The following is a 19,647-nucleotide window of genomic DNA, read 5'->3' as shown; positions in this document are numbered from 1 at the left end:
GTCATACGTCACACTTCTCTCAAATGTATGCTCCCACTCCAGGAGGTCCGCCTTTACCCTATGGCCCACATTCGATGTGGCATAGACAGTGGGAGAAACACTCTGCATGTAGTGTGTTGATATAACAGGACTTGTAATCTAACCTCGTTTTCTGTGAAACTATGGAGGAATAGAAAGAAAGAGGGAAACAAATTCACAGGCCGATTTGTTTTTAAAAACTGATCCGAAAAATACAATCTTTACACATTTGTTTATTCTTACATAAAATACATTAAACAAATTCACAAGGTGGCTTTATAGCTACAAGTCTGAGACATTCATATCTGTGAATTGATTTTTTTAAAGATCTGAGGGGATGTTACTTTAGTTTTTTAGAAGAAAACTGTCTTATTCACCTGTCCTGATATGTATTTTAATTTGTATATATAAAATGTTTCCTGGTCCTGAAAAAAATATGTTCAGTAAATACGAAAGTAAGCAAGCATTAAAAAAAACTTTGGTTGTTTGTTTTTGGGAGTCTGAATTTGTTGGTCAGAGAATATCAAGTGGTTAACAAATGCAACGATAGGGAGAGGACATGAAACCCAGGGAAGGAGCCGCAAGCATATATACAAACATTAATTTGATGTTAATTTAAGTGATACTGTACATTTGCCTTTTATTTTAAGTAGAAGCATTGGTGAATTATTTTACCTCAGTCCAGAGACACAAAAGTTCTTCCTGAGAAGTATCCACAATTCACAAGAAAACAGGACTAAGTCACCTTTAAAAGTTGTAGTAGGTTGTATATATTGTAGAATATAGGACAGCCTTGTGCTATATTAAGCATAGTTCCTTATGATTTGGTTTGTATTGTAAGACATATACTTAGCATCTTATGAAAGTACCTTAAGAGGCAAAATGCATAAGACAAGGAACATGACATAGGAAGTCGACATAGGAAGTCAATCGGAATGCCCTATTCCCGAGAAGAGTGTTCTACTAAGTTTCTTTTGTGTCTGGTCAATCAAGTTATTTTACTAACTGATCTCCCATGCCCCTTATCCAACACATCAACGTGAGCAGATCATGTACATGTCTTGTTTAACCTCGTGCACCAAGGGTTGCCTGCTGACTATTTCAGTAAATACTGAAAATTCCTTATACAACAAAGTTGCACTCATTTATGGGTATAGCTCAGACCGGAACTCCCACAATGCACTTGGCATTACAAGTGCACTTACTTCGCCTAACACTGTATGCACCTTCTGTTGTCCATAGGACAATAAATGAATACGTTGACAGCATTTACAAATGACTAATGATTACCCTAAGAAAAGATAATGTATGTGGCAATCGTTTATCAGGGCTTTTCAAAAGCTACAATCAAACAGCTTTATACAGAATAGAGCTGCTAAGCAAATGGGTGTTGGGCTTTCCTAATTTTCTTGACAGAAATTCCTTCAATGCACCGCTAATGCGACATGCCATAACCTCTTCTTATATTTGGCATGATTGCACAGTCCTTCCTTTTAAAATAAAATTTCAGATCGCACATATGATTAATATATCAAAGAGGAGTTGAAAGCCAAAGGCATTTACAAGAAATTACTTGGTGAAAGCCAGTCAGACTAACAAAGCAATAACAAACTTACCATGAAGAAAAATAACCTTATTAGTAAATAATTATTTGTATACATCTGCTAGGGTTGTGTGAAGACCCACTGGATGAATAAAGCTTGGTTTGAAGAAATACCAATACATCTCCCAAAGTCTTTGGCAGCCATCATATTTTCCTTGAAGGATTAAGTACAAAAATAAGGCTCTGCGCTAGAAAAAAACTATTTTACATTCCACACTATTAACACGTTTTCCATTGTTCTGCATGTAGCTCTGTAGTCATTCTCATAGCTCTGTAGTCATTCCCATGGGGCTGTGGCTTGCTCACTGCATCTGGAATTCAGATTTTCCCAGTCAAGCCTAAATGCCTGGTCGGCTTCTTGTGAGCGGTCCACCCCGACTGTGAGATTTTACAGAACCATGCAATGGAGGACCTAAACGGAAAGATTAAAAAAAAACAAAAATAATGTCTAAACAAATGTAGATGTTAAAACATGTAGCAAAATATACTATTTGCTGATAGTGAGCTATTAAGCATGTATTATTTGGTCATGACAATTCTACCAAAATTCAAGAGTCACAGTTATTATGTATTTATTTGCAAACATATAAACACGTGAGACAACACAGAGTGTAAACGAAGAACCACTCATGCAATTATACAACAAACAAAAGCGATATAGCTAGCTTTCTGAAAGGCAGAAGTCAGGAACCTTGTTTCTAAGGCTTTGCAAACAGAACAAACAATGCTCAATTCGCAGCATTACTTGGAGACCTTTGGAACTGGATTTGAAGATAAGATGGGTGAAAGAGAATATAAGGTTATTTAAAAACCGGGGTTTCCAATATAAATTGCGTCATACCTCTCATCTCCAAAGATGATTTGGCTAGCCTCTCAAACGTAAATGAATGTGAAGCAGGGGCACAACGAAACCTACATTTTTAGGGAGAGGGGGGGCCTAATGCTTCAAATGTTGGGAGAGGTGCTAACTTCCGAGACAGTAGAGGGGGGGCAAACTTATTTGTGAGGGAGCATCTTCTTTACACATTCTAATGAGTGTATTCTAGTACAGCGTCAATGTTACAGGCAGTTAACACTATTTTAATTCTGAAAGCACCCACTTAAGGACTGCTGTGAGAATGATCGATCTCCTGTCCCCTCTCTATCCTACCAATCACTCCCTTGGTATTGAAGTGCTAACCCCACATCAGGATTTCAATTGCCTAAAAATGTATGCATATGAATGCAGGTGTTAACAGTGAAATGCTTTACGGTAGTAATTGCAGGGCCTTTGTTAACAGGGAAGCCAAGGTGCTGTTTAACATCTGTGTCCTGATCCGTCTGGCCACGGCTCTGTAGGTCAGCCCGGGGGTGGGGAGAAGCTCAATCTAGGTCAGCTCAATGGTGTTGTGCCGCTGATGTGAATGGTAAGGCAAAGGATTTTAAAGTGCAACCGAACTCAATAGAATTGGACAAGAAACGGTGTTCAACCCAGAACAAGAAACAAGCATTGGCAATGCCAACAGTTTGGGCTTTTGTATAGGCATGGGAAAGGCACTTGCCATGCACTGCCGTAGTGGTATTAACTGGTCATTGATGGTAGCAGGTGCAAAATGATGCAAGCACCTGGGCATCTAATAGCAGTGCCTGGCAAATGCCTAATAATTATACACAAGCCAAAACTGTTGGCTTTGCCAATGCTTTTTTTTTTTTAACAGGACTTCCGTGAAGAACATGCATAGTGCTTATAGATCGAGTGGCTGGAGGCAGACTTGGTGAAGATATTTTATCACACCAGCAGCAGGTTCAAAGTTCCAATTAAGACATTAACTCTCAGAAGACTGATTTGAAAACACACTGGCAGCCACTTCGAGTGCAACGTTTGATGGTAAGGCTTGAATAAAGTGAGCTCCCATGAGGAGGTGTTTTGGGTGGGGAGGGGCAGGAACTGGGTGGGCAAATAACCAAACAATACCTACATGCTGTGTGTCCCTCCTCATATGCCATTTCCCCCTATTTGTACTCTAATGCAACAGTTGCGGCTAACAGCCCAAACTAATAAGGGTACAAAATGTCCTCAATCAGAAATGTTTGAAATTAGATGACTTGCCAATTGCTTGTCTTTGCAAGTTGTGAGCCCTGGCGAGACCCTCATCATGCTTGCACATCGGACCGAGATGGGGGTCCCCTCACTACAAGACTAGCTAACGTACACATGATTTAATGGGCAGGAGCTGAATTGACAAAATTATCTTAATGCAGTGCTGCAACATACATTCCTCAATCTCCCTCAGACAATGCCTCAGAAACTGAATGTCTCTAGTTCGAAGTTCCAGTTCTTTGTGGGCTGGACACTCGTGGAGATGCTCAGCAACCATACCAGATCCCTCGGCAATTTCATATACAGTTGAATAACATGGGAACAAGAACAAAGCTTTGGGGAGCCCCAAAAGGTACAGAGACAGAAGGGCTGGACTGGGAATCAAGAGAAGCGCTGGACAATTCTGTCAAACTAATAGCTGTATTGCACAGAGCGAGCAGACCGAGTGGCCTTTTACAGCACATTTGTATCTATATCATGACACAAAAATGAGACTTTGTAAAGCACAATTCACAATGCACCAGGATCTAATGGAGGATCAAGGACAGCACCACAGTTTGAGAAAAGGTTAAAAAAAAAAGAAAAAAGGATTACGCCCAGAATCTAAGAGCTATGATGTTTTCAGTTTGCCCAGCTGTGACAATTCCACATTTCCGTCATGTCTATGTGCGATACCATGAGAGTAGTAGAAGGGTGTACCTTTTATGTCAATGTTAAATTTGACAGGTGACCCCACCCCTTTTACCGCCAGTAACCATGACCCTTTTCCTTCGTCTCACCTCTGATATAAATGTAATATACCTTTACATACATTTTATATAAATATGCTAAGGGCCTCCATCATTTTTTTATATAAAGTTTATATACATTTTGATATATATTTTATATACATTGATATTTATATTTATATACTTTTTATATAAACTGAACTAGACCATCATCATGGTGTATACATAGATCGCACCCAAAAAATAATAAAGGAATGGGATGAGTGGGTGAATAGCCGCAGATCCTTAAAGGGACTGCTTACATTTTATATAAACTTGATATGAACCCTGATGCTTCTGGGGCCACCCCCATGAAGCAACACAATGATCCTGAGATCTCTCGCTCTCTCTCTGCTGAAGCTTAAAGCAGGCATGATTTCACAGATTCAGGCTGCACCACGATTTTAGCAAAACAATGGCATCCAATTGCCAACCTCTAACGACCCAATCCTTTCTCTTGCAGGACACAAAACACCAGTCGGGCAAACAAGTGGTAGAAGCTGTGCTATGAACATTCCAAAAGAAAAGTAGAATTCATTTTCTAGGACACAAACTGATAAACACTGCTACGCACCCAAGCAACGTTTTAAAACTTGTGATTTTTACCCATGATGTGGGGAATATGAAATGGCACATTTTCTCCTGTATCTGTGCTACGGCTTGACACAATCTTCTAATAGATGCATAGTTGTTTTTGCTGCTGGAGAAGTTGAATCCTTCCCCAGGGTACTTGGTAAACACTTTTTTAAAGGATTCAACTGTTTTATGAACACCCAACAGAAACTATTCTTAAAACTATGTTGTGTGTTTGGAAAATGTTCTACATCTGGAAGTGTGGCTTGCTTTTGTAAAAAAAAAAGAATATTCTTTTGTACTTGGAACCAGTAAAAGCACAATAGAATTTATAAACTGCTCGACCATTTAAAGCCAGGCTTGTGGCAATTTAATTATCAAAGTATAGAATTGGGGCACACAGGGCGACTTTGTGGTAAAAAGTTCAGCATGGTAAAAAGGCAGAAACATAACAGCTGCAGGATTGAGGGGGCTTTGTTGATAGCCACACACTAGGCTAGAGAATGCCCTTTAAAACGTGTGTTTTAGGAAGAATACCTTTAATAAATTGTGTTTATAGTTAACAGGTAGGCTATAATGTTACAGGGAGGTATGAAAGATTTAACGTTCGTTTGAGGTGCTGTAAGCAGGCCTCCACTCATGCATTTTAGAAACCAGCTCAAATTTCATTAACTTGCTTAGTGGCTGCTGAAACTAGAAGCACGTTGCAAAATTACACGTTCCCAGAATTGTGTGGTAGGAAGCAAACAGCCTTTTGTTACTTTTGAGGTCAGGAAGCAGAGTTTACGGGTCCCATTGAAAAACAATGAATGCTCAACCATTTTATAATACAGCATATTCATTTATGAAGCTGGTCCACTGACGGTTTAAAAAATCCCATCAGGTTTCAAATTGCCCCCTAATACATATTAGCCTGGGAAGAAAGCCAAAGAGTTCCTAAAATGCAACTTTAAAATGGTAACTTGAGTGTGGTTCAATGCTCTGACAGTGTCATGATAGAATGCATTCCTATGTAAAGCGAATGGAGTTGACCGGAGGCAGTTGAATAAAGATCTGCTAGTCATCTCAAATGTTACAATTAATTGGCACCATCATGTGGGAATCGAGGGATGGACTGTGACGTCACAGGGCGTAGGGGGGCAAGGATGTTGTGGTAAGGCTTGCGGGGCCCAATCATTTTAAGATTATGTATGTCCCTCTATAGGGGAATGATGTGATCCTGCCAAACAACCACCCATGGGTGAAAGGCCGAACGTTACAGCATATTTTGATGTTAATTAGTTCCTAATGTTATAAAACCTTTTGGTTTAGAGGCGTTTCTTTGACAGTGCCTTTCATGCAGTTCTGTTCTGTATGAATCTTGCTTCCCCAGCTGTGACTGGACGCAGAATAAATTGTGTTACTTCTTGTCCGATGTACTTTTATAATTTTTATTGGCGAGTTCTGAGTCAACCCGCTGTACATCTCTACAGCAAGAGGGGGCTTTTTTTGCCATTTTCTGAAGGAAGCCTGCAGCAGTCTGTCCCAAAACATGAAATGATTCGGGGTCCTGAGACACAGGCCTTTGGTAACTCTGAACAAGTTGGCTGTTTATAAATGCCCTGGTTTAACAATGTTTAGAGTATAACGGTTATAGGCTTGTGTAATAAGTGCATTCTAGATGTTGGTGTTATGAACAGAGCAGGGATCTCTAAGCATGCTGGGTGAGGGGTGGCTTTGCAAAAACGGAGGCATGGGGCAGAATTGGCCAAAGCCTGTCTTGCTCTGCGATGTTCAAGGACAGCTGTGTAAACACCTGCGCAGACAAATAATGTAATCAGATACATCTTTAACCGGCCAGAGGGGCCTCAGCTATTTTAAACATTACTTTATTTGGCTGTAAAAACCATGAAAGCAATTTGTTGTCATATACATATATAAACAATAATAAATACAGTTGGGCATCATTTCCAATATAGGAAGGAGTTTGGGTTAAGAAAAAGCATAAGACTGCATTCCCAGCTATGTATGCCTTAGGCCAAATTAGTTCCCAGGAGATCTTTCCCCAGGCGTATAAAATACGCTCCAGATAAGACATTATTATTTGGGACAGTTCAAGGGGGGCCAGCAAAGCCCAGATAGTGCTTTGTGCTAATTGCTATCCCACTATTGGGGACCTGTCCATTGGGCCCAGAACTTCCCAGGTCATTTGCTCGTTCCTGAAGACCAGTTTAACAGAATTGGCGAGATATTCGCCCTCACTAGGCATTCTAAAACAGCCCACCATAGCTTCCCGGGCCACAAAGGCACAATTCCCAACAGTGCGGAGCCATTGGAGGTATTTATTTGAAAGGGCATCCCTTGGTTTGTGCCAGCCAGGGGGCAGCTTAGGTACCTTGTGGAGTTAGACTATGGTGTTTCTTTGCTCACTGTGTACATGATGCTTGGGCGTGCACACCCTTAGTCGATAACTGTGTGCACTATGAGCACTGTGGGTACTATTTCCCTCCCCCCTGGGGCACTTAGTTCTCGAAATAGGTGGGGGACGGACTCCCGGCTTAATGGGCCTAGTGCACAGGGTTGAATGTTCCCTGGCTAACAAGGGAGGTGGCAACTGCTCAGACTGAGGCTGGCTAAACAGTGTGGGAGCATTCATTGCACAGGGGACTATTCAAAAGATGACAGGATGTGGCCCCTTAATAACATAAGAAGTGCTTGCAGGCCCCCCCGGCCCCCAGCGTGCCCTCGCCTCCCTCCCCCGGGCTTCAATCAGGACTAACAGTAGTTTCTTTATGGCTTCCAATTCGACAAGCACCCACCACAAGAACAACAGTAGTATGAGCTCCCTGTATGATAGGACAGGGGCAGACTGGTTACCATGGGTGATGGGCTTGGGGGCCCTAAAAGGGGTTAAGCAGAGAAAGGAACTGGTCCCCGAGAGAGTTAACATGTTCTCATTCCAGGTGCTGCAGCTAGGGCTCAGCGAGAGCTTGTCCTTGTTTGCTCCATCGGGCTCCATGTCCATTTGATCCAAAACAGGGGGTGCAGGGACTGGTAAAGGATGGACGAGAATGGGGCCCAATACGTACTGGAAAGCAGGGGCTGGGGGCCAAGCATAAACCCACAGAAGAACGGCTGGGTGGATGTATAAAGGGCAAGCGCCACAGCGGATGTGAACGGGAGAGCAGGCGGTTCACAGGCACCCTCAGTTCCAGAACCAGGTGAAATGGCCGAGAGCAAAACGTCTGAAATCCCGGCAGAGGCTTAACCTCCTTGGTTCATACTAGAGAGACCACCCTCCAAGCCCCCTGCAGGAGGGCTGTCACGTGACTGGGAAGTTCAACCCCATGACAGACTCCTGGAGGGGATGTTCTCTCATTCAGTGCAGCGGGGGTAGACCCCAGGAATTAGCGGATCTCATTTGTCGGGGGGGTGCTGCCCCAATAAAGTTGAAAGAACAGCTTTATCTCCTCACATGATGACTCCCTGGACTCCCCCCAACCCCCAGAACAAAGTTGGTGTCCCCGAGGGAGATCAGAGCCCTGTCAGTTCCTCTGGCAGTGTCAGTAGTGTCGATAGCACAACTGGTGTTGTGGCTAAAAAAAAAAAAGCCCCCCCCCCCCCTTTCTTCGCATTGCCAAGATTTTGCATTTGGATTTGGGCTCTGGTTCTGACTGCAGGTTGTATAGGAGCGCAGACTTACAGAGATACAATGGGGGAAAGGAGGCGGGGGGGGATCCATGGTAAGTCTTCCAGTGATGTGGGCGATTAGAGTCTCACGTGGTCTGGCAACCTCCCCAGTTCAAAAGTGGGCCACAAACCACACCATCGCTAAGCACCATCTTAAATGCTCTCACCTTGCTTCTCCCTTAGATGAAGGGGTGGATGGGTCTACCAACCGGGCCTTGCCGGTCCGCTAACAACCCCAGCAGGACGCCAACACCCCGTACCCTTGGTCCCATGGGTTTACACCCTGGCGGGGCTGTGCTGCAGTCCTTATACAAAAGGGGGTGTGGCCTAGTGAAAATCCAACAGAGGCCTCCTGGGCCAGGAACAGGAGACAGAAGCAGGAGTGCGACACCAACAGCATGCACCATTATCCCCGCAATCTTACACCCTGGCGGGTCTGTGCTGCAGTCCTTAAAGAAAAAGGGTCATGGCCTGGCGAATATCCAACGGAGGCCCTTCTTGTCCCCGCTGGCTTTTTGCAGCCTCTGACGTAATACTGTGACTCAGGAAGCTGCTGTTTCATAACGTATGTTGTCATTTATGCCTTCTGATGTGTCAGCAAAAAACAAGCCTGTGGGAAGATAAAACTTTGGAGGAAGGGATTGTATTTTGAAAAAAGGAAGTATGGGTCAGTTAGACATCATGCTAAGTTAACACAGGATGATAGGACAATTGTTCTGTGATGCCTAGGGCAGCGGTATAAGCACTGACGTAGGACAATATACATGGGATCTGATTATCATTAGCCGCCGGGGTGAACTGCTATTTTTAGCTTTTGATACATTGCCTCATGGTGATATGAAGGAACTCTCCTTCCAACTCTCCTTCCGTTCTTATCCTTTTTGACCTTTCCTCTGCCTTTGATACGGTCAATCATCCCACCCTTGTAAACCGGCTCTGTGATACCCTTGGCATCTTGGACCTGCCACTGGACTGGTTGACTTCCTTTCTCTCTTACCGACCATGCCAGATTTGATAGTACGCCCCTAAACGCCCACACCGTGAAAAAATACAACCCGCTAGGGAAAAAGGCCCAAGAAACTCTTGCAAGGATAACAAGTGTTTATTTCCACAAAAATAGGTGGATCAGCAAAGAACTCTGCTTCCATCACGTGGGGTTGGTACCATGTGGCGTTAACTAAAAATGTTATAATGAAAACTTTAACAAAACTTAAATACCGAAAACATATTGATATTTTCTTTTGGGGGGAGGGTGTGTCCCCCCCAAAGTCCCCTGTTTTGCAATGATTATAACCCCAACCCTCTCCCCACCCTTTTTAAATCCCTTACTCCAACCCATATATATATATATTTAGGTTTAATACAAATTCGGTGCTTTTCAGTATTAAAGTTTTGCTAAAAATGTGTTATTTTGTATTTGTTAACATCACTGGATACCTGTGGGGTTGGCTGGGCTCATCGTCTCCAGGGAACCAAGGGCAAAGAAGCAATTATCTATATTAGACAAGTGTATCACGCTTATTCATTAATTTTCCAATGTCAAGTGCCAGAATGTATTTGTCAGAACCATGTCATGATACAGTTTATGTATAAATGTACCCTACACTTGTAGTGAGTATAATGGGTTAATGCTGCAAGTCTCAGTGTCACACGCTGCATTGCTGTTGAGCTTGTTTCTGATTGTAATTCAGCATGCACAGCATCAATGCGAGCATGCATGCACCAAACAAGGCCCAGGTGGGCGTTGTTCTTCAAGTAGGTACATTCTGGGGCCATTCTAGCATGGAAGCAAAAGAAAGCATTTTGAGTTTTGGATCATGCAGACACATTAAAGATTTTGCAGCGTGCTGTATTAAATTCATGAATTTAACTGAAAATATCACTGCATTTTATTTCAAATGTCTTTACAAGACTATGGGCCTCATACAGAGTTAGGAGGTAAGTAACAGTCCTTACCGGCATGGCGTAAATAGCGTGCCCGGGTAGTCATCAGTCCGCTAATAGAGGACTATTACGACTTCGCGGGCACAAGCTTTACGCCATGCCGTAAAAGGCACCTTAAATGCCCTTCGCGGCATCAAGCACAGCGCAGATAGCACTACCAACCAGGTCCAATGCGGCATTAGCGGTGACCGTTATTAGTGGTCACCGCTAATAAGCGGAACCGGAAGTAGCATCATCGTACAGGAACGGGAAAGAGCACGGCGGCCATCTTTAAAAACACAATCCATTGCCATCCTCACCACACAGAACCCTTTGGACTCTGCTGTTGTTGCGAAAAGACCCTCCTAATACACCACTATGCCAAAGGCCCTGAAGAAGGGAGCTGCCGCCAGCGGAAAGCAAGATTTAATGAGGATGAGCTGCAGATGCTGGTTGACGCACTGCAGGAGCATGCTGGCATAGTATTCTCCAATAACATGAAGAGGGAGGCAGTACTGAAGAAAAAGGAGATATGGGCACTTGTTGCTCAGAAGGTCAGTGCTGTTGGGAACACCCCACGCTCAATCAAAGACTGTCGCAAGCGCTGGGATGACCTGCGACTGAGTTCGAAACATTCTGTCAGTGAACCGGAGCCAGGCAATGGGAACAGGAGGAGGTTCCAGCTCACCAATCAAGCTCACCCCATGGGAGGACATCGGCGCCAGCATGATAGCAATGGAGGGGATAGTAGATGTTGGTGAGATGGAGTGTGGCGCCACAACATCGGGCGATGGAGGTGAGTGTCCTAAGAAAACATTGTAATGCGAAGTCTGATGAAAGTCAACCAATATGTCAGTCCAAATAGTCAAGCCATGGTCCAACACACACACACTCCCAGCAAAGTAGCCGGACGCATCACAGACACATGCAGATGTCTGCTACAAGGCAATGCCGTACCTGACGCATGCCACACAAATATGTAAATGCCATGAGTCACACAGCGTGCAGGGCCAAAATACTATGCATGTCAGATAGCGTTGCTCTTGGCCAACATGAGTGACGCCAACGTATGCCTGCATAATCCACCCATGTATCAAATAACATGCTCATCCAAACACAAATGCCTAGAACACCCAATTTAGTGGATGATCAATTGTCCAAATGTATGTATGATGCCTATCAAAATAGCACTCATGCCGTCCCTCTCTTCGACCCCCACAGGCTCTGACCATGACAGCGATGGGCAGGACGCAACCCCTGTACAGATCACACCCCGGAAGAGGTCCCAGGATGATGCCAACCGCCCTTCGACCTCGAGGGGACAACCCAGGGGCCGCCATGCACCAACAGGCAAGACACCCCAGGTAGCCATAACACTGGTGCCGCCAAGGCCCATAGAGGCCGAAGCACCACATTCAGGGGAGTCCAGTTTGGCTGGGGAGGTGGCAGCCACAGCACCCCTGGTTATGGAGGACCCACTGGATGATATATGGGTGCCCGTTGAGGACGATGTATCAGATGTGGTCTGTATGCCAAGTCCACCGGCATTCCCACAAATATCGGCCCTCGATACAGAGCACGCCACCACCCCGGAGCACTCTGGTCAGGAGCAGATGGAGGGGCACCTCAGTCCCATTTTGACAAGTAGGGAGGATGAGCAGGACAGCCAGGGACCAACAACATCCACAGGTGCACCTGCAGGGCCGCAGCGGTCGGAACAGCTTACTGCCCTTGTGTGGCAGTTTGTCGAGGACAACAGACTGGCCAGACAGGAGTGGCGTGAGAATTTCGCCTCTCTAGGCAGGCCTATCACGGACAACACTGCCTCCATGGCCAACTCGTTTGCAGACAAAACCAGCCGCCTCTGCGAGGTGGTCTCGGCCCTCCGCCAGGTCTTAGGCCGCATAGTGGCAGGGCATCCCGCTACCCAATCCCAGCAGGCGGCCACTCCATCCTCCAGTTCGACCCAAATGAGCCCGCTCCGCAGGTCGGCATGTACCCTGCGCCGCCAAGACATGCCACCAGCTGGACAAGGGAGTGCCAATTGAAAGTCAGGGCAGCCTCATGTAGGCATTGGACACCTGATGGGACATGTGTGGGGGAGATGTGTGGGGGAGGGTGTGAGGGTTTGTGGGGGAGTTGTGGGGGGAGCGGGAGGGGGTTGAGGGTGTGTGGGGGGGAGGGGGATGAATGTGTGGGGGGAAGGGGTGGGGGCCGAGGGTGTTAGAGGGTTTTTTCACTTTCGTTAACATTGTTAGATTTAATACACCCGTTGTGTGAAAAGCAAGACCTGAGTGGACATTCATCATTGCGCATGTGTCTTTTATTCATACACATTGCATAGTGTACATGTACCCCCACACCCAGTGCCCTCTGTCCAACTATCATGTCACCCTCTGCTGCCATGTGTGTCAGAAATATTGTGCAATCACTGACTGGCACACAGCACGTCCCTCCTGTGCATTGGCACCACGATGATGTCCCGCCACATCTTCTTCATCCCCTTCATCATCACCAGGTGGTAGCAGTTCAATGTCAGGGGCACGTTCCGGTGGATACACAGATTGTGCAGCATGACACATGCCATGATGATCTTGGCCACCTTCTCATGCCTGTAGAGGAGTGCCCCCACCCGACCGGCTGAAGCAGCGAAATCGTGCCTTCAAAAGCCAAAGGTCTGCTCGATGACCACACAGGTACGAGTATGGGAACGATTGTAGTCCTCCTCCTGCCTGTTCTTTGGGTTTCGGACAGGGGTGAGGAGCCAAGGCTTCAAGGGATAGCCACTATCACCTGCATGGGAGGCAATAAAAGGTAAATGTTAGTATATTCATGATGGACAGCTGTACTAGTCACACATGCCTCCAGATTATCGTTTTCCACATGCACATGTCCCTGGATGTATTTACGCCATTTTCTGTCCCTCAATGTGTCTTGTGCCATGGACTAATGGTGTGGGTTGCATCTTCAAGATGATACACGGTGTGATCTGCCGTCTTGTAGCTCATGCATCCTGTACACATAAAGCTGTGTTAGTGTGAAATTTGTGAGGTGTTGTGTGAGATTTACTTAGAGGGAGCGTTGGCAGTAGTCTGGGCAATCAGCGCGGATCATTCCCATGGTTACATGCAGCACTCCTGTGGTTGTGGCGGCCCTGTGACAGACAGTGGATTCCCTAGTTGGTTCAGTTTGATGCACTGGGATGCTTGTCCTGTGTGGTGATATGCTGGAGACAGCAACATAGTGCATATGCACTGCATGGTGCTGGATGGCGTTACTGAAGGTGAGGGTGGCTGATGAGTGGTGCACGTGTTGTGGGATGGTTTCCTGTTAGCCATGTAGTGATAGGTGTCGACCTTACTTCATGCATATGGGATTTGGGTGTCATGTACCGTTTGTGAGGCTTTGGGGCACAGTATTCGGTGATGTGCACATTGTGCAGTAACATCAACACCTTGGTGGTGTGTGCATCTCTCCCCCCATTTCAATGCCATGTGCCAGTCCTGGAACTTACGAAGAAGCAAGCACGCCGTCAAGCATGTCGCTCCATGTAGCGTGGAGTTCCGCAGAACCATAGAGTCATGAGTTGATCTGGCATATTGGGCACAACAATGTGTGATGATCTTGCTGGCGTCGCATACCATCTGCACATTGATGGAGTGGTACTGCTTGCGGTTGTGGTACACCACCTCCAGGGCTTCCGGGACCACCAACTCCACGTGGGTGCAGTTGAGGGCACCTACACAATTTGGCATGCCTGCCAGTGCATGGAAGCCAACTTTTGTATCAAATATCTTCTGGGGAGTCCGTGGTAGCGATATGTAGTCCCTTGTGTGCTTGAGGAGGGCATCCAGCACTTGTTTCAGAATCCGAGAAAATAAGGATTGAGATATACCATGCATGTGCCCCACTGTGTGCTGGTAGGTGCCTCTGGCAAGGAATTGGAGCACAGACACTACCTTCAGTAGAGGGGGGATGGCAGTGCGTATTTCAATGAGGCTGACAATGTTATCGTGTATCAGGTCCACAATGGTGGTGATGGTGTCCCGGTACAGAGTTGTATCTGCTCAGGGGTTAGGTTGAAAGGACTGGCTCTGATGCGAAGGATTGGAGGCTGCCTGTGTGGTAACGGTGGCTGCACTGGTGGGGCATGCTGGGCCTGTCTCGCTCTCCTTCTCCTCCTGTGTCTCCTCTGTGGTGCCGGCTGTTGTTGTTGTTGATGTTGAGGCAATGCAAGCATGTCCTCCAGCTTCACTAATGCTACTACTATTGGAATCATCTTGGTGTGGGAGGGGGTGTGGTGTGTGGGTGTGCTCCTTTTGTACTGGGCCAGACTCCATTGCCTCCACCTGTGCTGATTGTGTGCACCTGTGGCAGTTGGGAACACTGCTCAAGGCATTTTATGGTAGGTCGGAGATGCCGGTATTTATGGCATGCCAGTAAGCACTTTTAACGCCTTCATGAAGCCGGTATTTGCATGTCCGCTTCACTTGTGATCTCCTCCAGTTTACGGCATGCCGCTATTGCCGGAATGATGGCCCGTGCCCATGCCGCTATTAGCGGCACCGTACTTTACGATGCCGCTAATAGCGGTCTGGCTGGTCAGACCGCCCGTAGCGGTAAGTGATGCCGGTAATCCTTTACCGGAATTGTTTTCCCTTAGCACCAACCTCGAAATGACCCCCTATATGTGTTTGAAAATGTAGGTAATTTTTTTTCTTCCAGTTTCATTAATTTTGTGAGTTTTGAAAAAAATGGCCTTTGAATTAGTTGTAAGGCCGGTTAATTAAAGTAGAAGAAAACTTCTTCTGACTTCCTATCGGCTTAAGAAAATACATTAATATTGATATGCAACAACGACAGAAAGTTATTTAAATAATGTAACACAATGAAAAGAACTCAAACAAGATGCCGTTCTAATCATCTGGATTTTTCATCTACAAAAATGGATTGAAACCTAAAAAGCAGAATTAAGTTTAATTTACGCAATAGTAATCCTAATTCCTACAATTCTTCAGCGTTCAGTGGGGAGCGATTTTTGAAACATCCAAGTAATGTCATTTTTGATCCTTACAAATCTTGCCATGAAAAGGCACCATAATTTAGTATAGTGGCAGTTTCAAACTTGCACTGCTTTCCGCTTTCATATGCGATTTCGCCGGCCAACATGGGTGCTGCACCTCTGTTCCCCAGGCTGTTTTCAAACTCTTCAAATTACATGCAATTGTGCACCCTTGTTCAGATCTGCATGCCCTACGGTTTCAGTGCTTGCCGTCTATTTTTTCTTTGCCAAAACCGAATTCTGCAGCATTTCGTAAACTGGGGAAGCATTGTAGTGATTCTCACTAGCAGTGTTCTTTTGGTGCTGTGACGCATGTCTTTTGATCTCACATCGGAACGCTCCATAGAGTACCCGTGTTGCTGTGGTGAACCTTTTTAGCAACCTTCTACTCATTATGCCTAGCACTGCTCTTTCCCCGCTGGACTTGTCCTTGGGATCTCCCGATGAATCTCTGATCCTCAAAGCCTTTGTTGTGATTTTACTAATGCCACGTAATCGTATTTCTGATGCTTGTATCTGCTTAGATTCTCATGCTATGCATACTCCGACATCTAGTGGTAGTTGCAGAGTATTACATGATTTGTTTTTTGAAACCCTAAAAGGAATGTCAACTGGGCGTGTTCGTAATAATTATCCCTAGTGTGATGTCTACTATGCCCATGGTCCGTCACGCATCGAGGTCCCTCAGATAGTTTTGTTTCTGACATGAGGGTGCATGAAGTGTAGCACGAGTATAAGATAGGTAAGCAGAAAGGTAAAGATAGAGAACACATCTATGCACCTTCGACTCCAGGAGGGGAGGAAGGGTGGGCGCATGTGAATCTATGCAGATACAAGCATCAGAAATTCCATTACGGTGAGTAATGTATGCCTTCTGAGGCTTGTGGATCTGCCTAGATCACATGCTCTGCATAGATTAGCGAGCAGTACCTGGCGAAGGACAAGTTACTTATTCCTGGTAACTTTCTTTTAACTGGATGTTCCTCCCACGTATTCCTCATCTTTAGATATCTTTCTCTCCAGCTTCTGTTGCTTCTGATTTTTTTTTTTACGGCAGACGGCGCTGTGCATTGATACGGTTGACTTGATGTACCTCGAGGGCCTGCGTCTCGAGGCTGATGTCATCATTGGTATATATAACACGTGCAGCGCCCTTCAGCTTCAGTAATGCTTTTACACCTTCTTCTTACATAATTACCGACATCAGAGCACCAAGGCAGTATAAGACCTTGAAAGAGTGTAAGGTGTGTAATGGACAGACATTCTACAGCGGGGTAGGGTGGGAGGGGAGATCTGGAATACGTGGGAGGAACATCCAGTCGGAAGAACGTTACCAGGGGTAAGTAACTTGTTCTTTAAATGGATTGTGTCCTCCCATGTATTCCTCATCTTTAGATAGACTTCCAAAGGAGTATCAGTTTTGGAGGAGGGAGTAAGAATTTTCAGATTTGTCATTAAGATTTGTCATGGACAGAACGTAAGACTCCAGACAGTAATATTTTGTGAAAGTATATATAATACACCATGTGGCTGCAGCACAAATATCATGTATCTGCACCCTTCTTTGTAAAGCAGAAGATGTTGCTATGTCCCTTGTGGAATGGGCCCTCAGCCCATCTGGAGGATCTTTTCCAGCCAATCTGTAGCATTCAGTAATGCCCAATATGGTCCATCTGGATAATGTTTGTTGTGTGACTGCTAGTCCCAACCTGTGACCAGTGTACCCCACAAAAAGCTGGTCATCTTGAAGTATCTTGTCCAGTCATGAGCTGTAAAAGCTAAGTGCCCGTCTTGGATCTACCCTATGCAGCCTTTCCTCATACTTGGCAGGATGTGGAGGCGGATAAAATGATGGTAACACAATTTTCTGAGATATGTGAAAGTCCGACACAATTTTCAGAAGAAAGGTTGGCTTGACTTTGATAACTACCTTGTCCTTAAAAAAGGTTAACTGTGGTTTACTATATAAAGCCTGTAGCTCGCTCACCCTGCGGGTTGATGTTAATGTAACTAATAAGATGGTCTTAAAAGTTAATAATCTTAATGGTCACGAATTGAGTGGCTCAAAAGGAGTGCACATAAGGAGTTTTAGTACCAGATTGAGGTCCCAAACTGGAACTTGAAATAGAGAAAGAGGGAACACGTTAGTGAGCCCCTTTAGAAATGTTATCACCAACGGCATCTTGAAGAAGGATACCTCTTCCGACATGCGCTTAAAAATTGAAAGCGCCGCCAAGTATCCTTTAATGGTTCCAATCTGCAGCCCCAGATTTGCCAAGTGTAGTAAGAAAGACAGCACCATAGGTTTACTGCGCTGCAAAGGGTCCATATTCTTATCTCTGCACCAGCTGCAGAATGTATTGCAATGGCAGCGTTACAAGGATTTAGTTGCTGGAAAATCTCCATTGGATCATCCGGGAGGTCCCAATCCTTATATCTCAACTTCTCAGAAACCATGCATTAAGGTTGAGTGTCTTGATCTCTGGATGGAGAACCAGCCCCAACTGTTGCGAGAGAAGGACCCCTCTTTGCGGAAGACATATTGGAGGGCAGATGGACATGTCCAGACGGTCCGGGTACCACGTCATCCTGGCCCAATCCGGAGCAATTAGAATCACAGATTTCCTGAACTTTCTCAAGGTCCTGATCATGTGAGGAATGATGGGGATTGGAGGAAACGCGTACAGGAGTGGACACTCTGAGTGCACTATGAACACTTCCCCAAGAGCTCCTCTTGGGGGAAATTCCCTGGAGCATAACAGTTTGCATTTTTGGTTGGTACTGGTCAAACACAGATCTACTTGAGGGGTTTCCCAAAGGGAGAAAATCTCTTGAAGGACTTCCTGAGCTAGTTCCCACTCTTTGGAGACTGTTCTCTGCCTGCTCAGAGCGCCCGCCGCCGTGCTCTCCTCTCCAGCTAGATGAACTGTTGACAGGGAGATTTCTTCTTGAATTGCCCAGAACCACAGCTGCAATGGTAGTGACCCTACAACTCCTCTCTTGTTGGGGTAGTACATGGCCACTGTGTTGTTAATCATTTTCAGGACATTATTTCCCTGCACACAGGGCAGAAAGGCCTTCGGCACTAGTCTGATTGGCCTCAGCTCCAAAAGGTTGATGTGTAGCTTGGATTCCGATGGAGACCAACGACCGCTGACTGACAGATCATTGGCATGACTCCCCACCCGGTGAGTGAGTCGTCTGCAACTACTGTCATCTGCGGCCATGGTTGATAAAAAGGTTATCCCTTCAGAATGTTGTCCTCTCAGACCCACCAAAGGAGATTGTGTGCGACCCTGCTCGGAACCTGGAGCAAATCTGACATCTTGCCCAAGAACTGAGACCACTGGGTCCTGAGGGCTCATTGGAGGGTTCTCATCCTCAGGCGATCCTCTGGCACCAGGACAATTCATGATGCCAATAGGCCGAGCAACCTCGAAAATTGAAAGGCCGGAAGACGCTGGACACTCTGTAATTTGGTGACCATCTGCATAAATGTGTTGAGCCCTCACCTTGGTTTGTGAGGTTTTTCCAAAGGATGCATCAAGCACTGCTCTGATGAACTCGAGTCTTTGGAATGGTATCATGTGGGACTTCTTGAAGTTGAGGGAGAAGACCAATCTGTGGAGAGAGTGGCAGGTGATGCTGAGATGTTTCATGGCCTGTCTGGAGAAGGAGTCCTGATCAGATGATCATCCAGGTAGGGGTAGATGTGAATCCCCCCCTCTACTGAGACTCGCTGCCACCATCACTATCAACTTGGTGAAAACCCTCGGGCGGAGGTCAGCCCGAATGGCAGTACTCGAAACTGATAATGAGAACCGCCAACGGCAAACCTTAGGTACTTTCTGTGCTTGTGATGGATTGGCACATGAAAATAAGCATCCTGAACGTCCAATGACACCATTCAATCCTGTAGCTGGAGGGCCTGAAGGATCTGAGAAAGTGTGAC

General features: G+C 45.6%; 1 protein-coding gene across 4 annotated transcripts in view; it reads right to left on the bottom strand.

The window, feature by feature from the left end:
* Nucleotides 1–231: 231 nt before the first annotated feature.
* Nucleotides 232–19,647, bottom strand: part of FAM149B1 (family with sequence similarity 149 member B1) — a 1,843,046-nt gene continuing 1,823,630 nt past the window's right edge. For all 4 annotated transcript variants that reach the window (XM_069610541.1, XM_069610540.1, XM_069610539.1 and 1 more), the window contains one exon: nt 232–2,033. In XM_069610541.1, the coding sequence (XP_069466642.1) occupies nt 1,960–2,033 (74 nt within the window). In that variant the 3' untranslated portion in view covers nt 232–1,959. The remainder of the gene's footprint in view (nt 2,034–19,647) is intronic.

Source organism: Ambystoma mexicanum, chromosome 8 (assembly GCF_040938575.1).
Source record: "Ambystoma mexicanum isolate Mex_15411 chromosome 8, UKY_AmexF1_1, whole genome shotgun sequence".
Classification (NCBI taxonomy): Eukaryota; Metazoa; Chordata; class Amphibia; order Caudata; family Ambystomatidae; genus Ambystoma; species Ambystoma mexicanum.
This window is presented reverse-complemented; position numbering and strand designations above follow the sequence as displayed.